The 8,164-nt window shown below is 38.1% G+C and overlaps 1 protein-coding gene across 1 annotated transcript in view; it reads right to left on the reverse strand.

Annotated features, from left to right (window-relative positions):
• The window catches only part of LOC106867290 (xaa-Pro aminopeptidase 1), a 72,819-nt gene that overhangs the window by 35,056 nt on the left and 29,599 nt on the right, over positions 1–8,164 (reverse strand). Inside the window, exons 9-10 of the mRNA XM_014912133.2 lie at positions 5,501–5,582; positions 1,601–1,730 (exon numbers count right to left, since the gene is read on the reverse strand). Of these exons, the coding sequence (XP_014767619.1) occupies positions 1,601–1,730; positions 5,501–5,582 (212 nt within the window). The remainder of the gene's footprint in view (positions 1–1,600; positions 1,731–5,500; positions 5,583–8,164) is intronic.

Below are 8,164 nucleotides of genomic sequence, written 5' to 3' on the forward strand. Positions count from 1 at the left end.
CACCAGATAACAAATGGCACTCTTCTTTTAATTTTGACTCTATATCTTCAGGAGGAGTTACCTCAATCCTTTCTATATTAACCAAAATGAAGTAGATTGACAAATTTATTTTTTGAACCAGTTGAAGACACACGAGATGTCGAAATATCGTTCACCAGATAACAAATGGCACTCTTCTTTTAATTTTGACTCTATATCTTCAGGAGGAGTTACCTTAATAATAATAATAATAATAATAATAATGATAATGTCGTGTTCATACTGAAAGGTGACAAAATAGAGACTTCTTGTCGTAGAAAGGTGAAACATTAACGTCTTGTTTTCATGGAAAGGCGAGATGCTAACGTCCGGTTACCACAGGAAGATGAGACTCTAAATTTCTGTTGTCACAGAAAGGCGAATCACTAACATCTTATTGTTATGCCGAGAGAGACAAACGTCTTGTTACGGAAAAGCGAAACGCTTCGTCGCCACGGAAAGGGGAGACAATAACCTCCTGTTGTCAGAAAGAAAAGATATTAATAACTGGTTATTAGAGAAAGGTGAGACAAGAACGTCTAATGTCAGATTGTCACACAAAAGATGAGATACTAACATTCTAATATTAGAAATAGATCAGACATATGTCATGAAACGAGGAGTCCCTACGGCCGTCTTGCTATCAAAAGCAAAACACGGCAGCCACAACCATCTGCTCTTTAACCTTTTAGTTATATTTCTACTGAAATGCATTGCCTTTGTTTCAATTAATTCTTAAAATAACGACAAATTTAGTTAAATAACTTTGTTGCTATTAATCTGGTGTCTGGAACATAAACATGAAATTTTTGATGGCAGGTCTTAATTTACATCACTTTAAATGGAAAGTTTGTATCATTGAACTTGAATCAGTGTTGGGCGGGTTAGTATCAAAAGTGTTAAGTCTGTTCCACCAAGGTTGAACTAGGGTTAATTAGCAACAGTAACTACCTACACTTTACATGATAGTTCTTAGAAAAGTTCAAAAAGTTTAACTGTCATGAGATGTGCAACATTGAACGGACCGAGCTTTTATTTCTGAGAAGTAATGTTTATCGCCACTTCAACATTACTTCTCAGTATAGTTACTACTTTCATTTTTTTATAGAGATGTTCTTACTAGCTAATTTGCTTGCTGCATGATCAGTGATTGGGTGTCACTTATTTTCTATATATTGCGAACTGGAACGAACTACTGCTATCTCTAGCGGACGAATATCCACCACCGAGGGTGAGCACAAAGAGCTGGAAACCGTACCGTCTGGCAGTCTCGTGGCTGGAAGATGGTTGAGGTTCACTCCCCTGCTTGCAATATATATCGTGTGCAGATTGCATCGAATAACCAACAAGCAGAGGACGCCTCCGCTTGTTGGTTATTCGATGCAATCTGCACCCGATATATATTGCAAGCAGGGGAGTGAATCCCTACCTACCATCTTCCAGCCACGAGGCCACCAGACCGAGCTATAGGACTGAGATAGGATGTAAGTAACAACAGTAACGCAGCCTGCACCGACAAGATTCGAACCGCCCAACTCACAGCTCCTTATCCAGAACACTTGAATAAACTAAGATTACTTGCCTCAACACAGTCGTCTTTACGAAGGCAACGCCCCCTTCGGTTAGTGTTGAGATGTTCATACAGCTTCTTATTGGTCTCACTGTCAGTTGGATCGAAATTCAACTTATCTGATGGATTATTCAGGTAGAGCCTAGCGGTAAAGGAAAGATCACATAAGAAAGGTTAATTCTAAAATGGTTACATATATAAATCATGAATTCGTAAACTCTCACACACACACACACACAGACAGACAGACAGACAGACAGACAGAGTGAGAGTAATGAGAGAGTTGCAAAGTAAGTTAAAATATATCATACATTGTAAAAACATTAATTACAAAGTATCCAAGAGTGAAATTTGGAGTACATTACCAATCTTTGATGTGTGTGTGTGTGTGTGTTCTAAGAATACATAAGTCAGAAAAAAAACAGATACTCATATATTTGTCAAAAGAGTGGGTATATTTATTAAAGTATACAAGTATTATAGATTACTTTTAGTTGATTTTTACCTATCGGTTTCGCATTGGGTTTTAGATAAACGGACGGTTATCTAAAACCACGGGCTCTTCAGAGATAATAGGTATAGAAAAAATATGGCAGCTGCTCTTTTATTGGAGATGAGATACATATATGCGAAATGGCTCTATTATGATGACGGATAATGCACGGATTAACAGAAATAACATAGGTCCACCTTACTTATACATAGAAACAGCAAATTCGAAGGTCCAGTCATCAGTGATAGATAGTTTGAGCAACATTTTGCTTTACCTATAATGTAAATGATCCAAAGAAAAGTCATGTGCACCATAGCATTCTACCATTTTCCCTCTCTTAAAATACAGTCTTTCGTATTGAATCAAAGTGAATCAAAATAAGCATTTGTGTATTGCTATAACATGAGTTAATGACAGTTTCAAATTTCGCTTCATTTAGTCCATCAAAGACATAACTTCACAATGTCACAACTTTCCATTCTGCAACATTTCTAAGTCAGTGTTGGTGCTAAATGTAGCTAAATTCAAGGAGAAAAAAAATTTGAATTGGGAAAAATAAAAACTGAAATTTTATGTTTCACTGTTTATTGAATGCTTAGCGGCATTTTATCCATCTTTACGTCCTGAGTTCAGATTCTGCCGAGGTCGACTATGTCTTTCATCCTTTTGGGGTTGATAAATTAAGCTCAAGTGAAGCAGTGAGGTCGATGTAATCGACTATCTCCCTCCCCAAAATTGCAGGCCTTGTACCTTTAGTAGAAAAGATTACTTGTTGAATAAAAAGCAGTGAGCGGACAGAATCGTTAGTACGCCGAACGAAACGCTTGAGGCATTTCTTCCGTCTCTACGTTCTGAGCTCAGGTTTCCCGAGGTCGACTTTGCCATTCATTCTCTTGGCATCGATAAAATAAGTACCAGTCAAGTTGCACTGCTTGACAACCAGTTTTGACGTTTACGTTCCCGTAACTTAGGGGTAGGGCAAAAGAGACTGAAAGAACAAGTACTATGCTTTAAAAAAATGTCCTGGGGGTCGATTTGTTCGACTATTACCCTTCGAGGCGGTGCCCCAGCATGGCTGCAATCAAATGATCGTAACAAAGTACGAGGTAAAATAATTTGTTTTTTACTCAGAAATGCTCTCAAGTTTTCTGTATAAACCTTTTAGGCGCAGTCGTAGCTGTGTGGTACTAAGCTTGCTTCTCGACCGCATGGTTCCGGGTTCAGTTCCACTGCGTGGCACCTTGGGCAAATGTCTTCAATTATAACCTTGGGCCGACCAAAGCCTTGTAGATTTGGTAGACGGAAACTGAGAGAAGCCCGTCGTATATTCATATATGAATATATATATATATATATGTGTGTGTGTGTGTGTGTGTGTGTGCCTTTATGGTTGTGTTTGTCTCCCACTGGTGTGTTTACGTCCCCGTAACTTAGTGGTTCGGGCTAAGAGACCGATAGAATAAGTACTATTTAAAAAAAAATAATAAACCCTAGGGTCGATTTGTTCGACTAAAACCCTTCAAGGCGGTGACCCGGTATGGCCGCACTCAAATTACTGAAATAAGTAAAAAATAAAAGATCCACAGTCTAAAGCAATAAGGCTTTTGCGTGTAGTCAAGAATGTGGCGAACAGATATAACGTAAAGAGAAGAAAGGCGAAAAATGTCACCCTTTTCGTTAAAAAAACATTAGTAACAAGAAAAAATTTCATATTTCGTTTGAATACCATAAAATATGTAAACTAATAATATTTCAAGTTGCGTATCACTATTGGGATTTGGAGCTGAATTAAGGTAAATATTATTTTTCACTGAATAGCGACCCTCCCATGTGTTGGAGTTTGTGTACTGTCACATGACATTTTTACTGTAACACTTTTCAGCGATGTTTTTACAGGAAAACTTTTTTTCTATGTTTTTCTTTTTTTATTGTCCTAGATTCAACAGCGCAAACCGAAATAAGGAGATCTGCAGCTGGTGAAACAATCAGCCGTTGGACAAACAACAAAAGAATTGGTGATTTGAATTGGACCATAGACGCCTGCGTCAATTGTTAAAATACGGTCCTTACTTTTACCAGCTCCGGAGTGATGGCAGGCAGATTCGACCCCAGAAGGATCTTAACAGAGCAGAGAATAAGGTAGATATTTTATGAATGGAAAAAAATTATTTCTTATATAGTTACAAGGCTTGATTAAATCACTCTCAATACTTTTTATTTTACTGTATTTAGTCAATGGTAAGGAGGAGAGCCCTTATAACCCTTTTAAGGGCCTCCTTCATTGGTGGAAAAAAGAGGAAGTTATCAGACCGGAGACCCAACCCGAATGCTAAAGGGGTAAAGACACCCTCCGATCATGAATAACCATGGGATTGCATCTAAAAAGTTACCCTCCGAGGCACAAGTCCGAGCAAGTTTGTTTACGAAAGACCAGCAATCGCCCATGCATACCAGCTTCCTCTCTCCACGCCACTGATGTTGTCCAAGGGAAAGGCAAAGGCCGATACAGCTTGGCATCAGTGACGCAACTCATTTCTACAGCTGAGGGAACTGGAGCAAAGTGAAATAAAGTGTCTTGCTCACGAACATAACACACAGCTCAGCCCAGGAATCGAACTCACTACCTCATGATTGTGAGTCCAACGCTGTAACACAGCTATGCGCCTTCACCCGAATGCTAAAGCTACGTTAAAGGCATGGGTTAGGTAGTTGTGTTAAAACAGGCAGCGGGTTTAGTTTGCTAGTCAAAAACATGTTTCGCCGACATGTTTTAGTTCAAAACCAGCATTCCTGCCAACCAGCAGCAAACTTTGGTCTAAAAATCAAAGCATGCAATTATGAGAATGAAGCAATATAATTGATGTAGGGTAAATATAGCATGTGCATAACTCCTTTCCATGTACCCCTCATAAAAAATAATATCAAACTGATTTATATGCATTTATTTATATATTTTAGGTAAGCATTGAGTATACTTTGCATTCATGCAGGAAACACCATTGCTGTTAATTTACCACTCATAATAGTAACAGCATCTAACATAAGCTTAAAGCCACAAATTTGGGAAAGGATTTAGCCGAAATCATCAATCCCAGCACTTGATTGGTACTTTATTTATCGAACTCGAAAGGATGAAAGGCAAAGGTGATTTCAGTGGAATTTGAACTCAGAATGTAAAATGTCTGTATTTTGTCTGACACTAATGATCTAACCATTTCAACACAATAATAATTATAATTCTTTCACTTAGTTAATTGACAAAGAAAATCTAGAAAGCAGTCGATTTTACTGAGATTTAAATTCATGACACAAAGAGATTACGAAATGCCATAATATATTCTGTCCCCAGCACTACAAATTCTATCATGCATTTGTATTTTTTATTGAAATATCTTTAAAAGAACTATCGCCATACAAACCTTATTTTCTGTCGATCAACTATCGCGTACGCTATGGCCACAGGATTGAAAGGCACGTCCTTTGCGCGAAAGTTAAAAAGCCCTGCAAAGACAAAGAAACATTAGTAATTTATCATGTCGTATTTCATACATTGAGAGCACGATTGATCCCATTCAAGTGTGCTAGATAAGGAGCTGTGAGTAGGGCGGTTCGAATCTTGTCGATGCAAGCTGCGTTACTGTTGTTGCTTAGATCCTATGTCAGTTCTGATATGGCAGATATAGAAGGTAGTATCAAAAGGTTCCCAGATTAGTTATATTTAATTTAAAAATAACTTATCTGCTTAAGTTTTAACATTATCTCGTTCGAAAGAGTCACCTTGCAAAGCAATACACCGGTCCCAGCGTTCCTGTCACTTTTGGAATCCATCCTAGAAGTTGTTTTCCATCGACTTCGAAGTCGAGGACCATCTGTGATTCGCTTTTGATCTCGACAACGGTGTTAACACTGCGACCTTTGAGCTGCATTTTCCTCTTGGGGAAGAGATGGAAGTCCGCAGGTGCTAAACCTGGCGAATAAGACGGGTGCGGAAGCGATACCCTGTTACTTTTGGCGAGAAACTCACAAATGAGGAGAGCTCAGTTGCAGAATGCATTGTCGTCGTGAAGAATCCAATTTTTCACGCTCCACAGATCCAGTTACTTTCGCCGGATTTCCTCCCCCAAGTGCTTCAAAACATCGCAGTAGAACTCTCGATTGACGGTCTGGCTCTGGGGAACGAATTCTGGATGCACAATACCACATTTTCGGGGATGACATTCGTGGAAAGTCTTCCCAATCACTCATCGTCTTCCAGAGACGTTCTTCCGCTTTTGAAGCACCCATACCACTCGAAACATTGCGTACTATCCATTGCATCGTCGCCGTAAGTTTTCTGAAGCATGCTCAATGTCTCTGTGGAAGACTTCCCAAGTTTAACGCAAAATTTCACGTTGGCTCTTTGTTCCTGTCCATGACAAAATCGCAGACTGCAGTATACATGTGATCCCAAAAACACAAATTTCACAACTTGCGAAGAAAATATAGCAATTTTACTTCCTCATGAAGGTCACTGTACACGCAACCGTGTGCTGCCATCTGTTGACGCGCTACAGAACTAGTCCGAGAAGTTTTTGATACCACTTTCTATGATCAAAATGATTCAGCCATAATCATGCCGTCTTATTGCTATATAATGCATTTTCCATTCATGATAATATTATTCAATGTCTCCTTTTCCATTAGACGGTAAGATTTTGATATGAGAGAAATTTAATTGCGATTTCTAGAAGGTTGAATAACGAGGATCCCTCGCTGGTTCATTTGCTAAATGTGTTGTGTCCGCGGCCAAAGTTTCGTAACTCATAAACAGTGTCCCGGTCTACAGAGCTATAGACAAGCACCTCAGTGCAGAACAGCTCGACGCTAGAGGGAACCTTCCGCGATTGCTCTACCCGCAAGACGTAACAAAATATCACTCCTTCAATAACCGGCTGTCTAAGTAGAATACAGTGGATAATGTGATCTAAGGTGCATCTTGAGGGGACTAGTCGACACCATCAATTCAAGTGCTTGATTGGTACTAATTTAATCGACTCTGAAAGGAATTAAGGCAGATTTGACCTCGGCGGAATTTGAATTTGTTAACTCGAAAGATGGTACCCAGACTCAACAAGTGGAGAGTACGCAGGCCTCTGATGTGATGTAATAAACGACGCTGTGACGCTCACCGTTTTATGGTAGATTCATATCTCTATGAATTTATGTGACGCAGAAGATACGAAAAATGTGATTTGTTTGAGAAATTGATTGAATGTATTTCTTTCGTTTTTAATTTTTAAAATATTTTGTGAATGTGTTGCTTATTGTATGCTTAAATGTTTGTTTTTTAAGCATATTTTGTTCACTCTTTTATTGCCACATATAACATATAAACAGGTACATGTTTTAGAACATTGTCATTTTTTAAGATTTTGCTGGTATATTTTTAAATTAACATAAACATTTATTTACACGAAAGAAAATTACCGGAGAACTTTCATCTAATTCTTCCAAATCTTTCTGTGAAAACTATATTGAAACTATGGAAAAAATTGTAATGTGTTTATCGCATGTAACGTGATATTGCATTTGCATTAAATGCATGTTGAATGCTTAAAACTATAAAATATGTGTTGTTTATTCATTGCTTTTTGTCATTGAAGTGGTTGTGAGGTGTGCTAAAAATAATAGCTAAATAACGTTTTTGGATAAATCTTTTTAAGTTCATGCTATCGCAATGCTTAAAACTACAAAAGACGTGTTGTTTACTCTTTCTTGACAACACGTGCTAATTTCTGGATGCTGACGGCTTCCAAATACTGCTTCCTGACTGGGTGAAAATGATCACCCTTTCAACCTCTATAACTTTTTAAAAACATTTTTCTGGAAAAAGTGGAATAACTCCAGCAGTTCAGCTTGGAAAGGTATATTATTGTGTCAAATTTTAAAATTTTCGATAAACTTCAATTTTTGAAATGCTGGCAACCAAACAAACTAGATTCAACTCTGCATGTTGCTCGACTTACGAGAAATAGCAAAAACCCAGAACGGAGAAACTTTAAACAAAATCACGGCTTAAAGTTTTAACAAATGTTTAAAACTGC

The sequence above is a fragment of the Octopus bimaculoides genome, chromosome 10, assembly GCF_001194135.2.
Source record: "Octopus bimaculoides isolate UCB-OBI-ISO-001 chromosome 10, ASM119413v2, whole genome shotgun sequence".
NCBI lineage: Eukaryota > Metazoa > Mollusca > Cephalopoda > Octopoda > Octopodidae > Octopus > Octopus bimaculoides.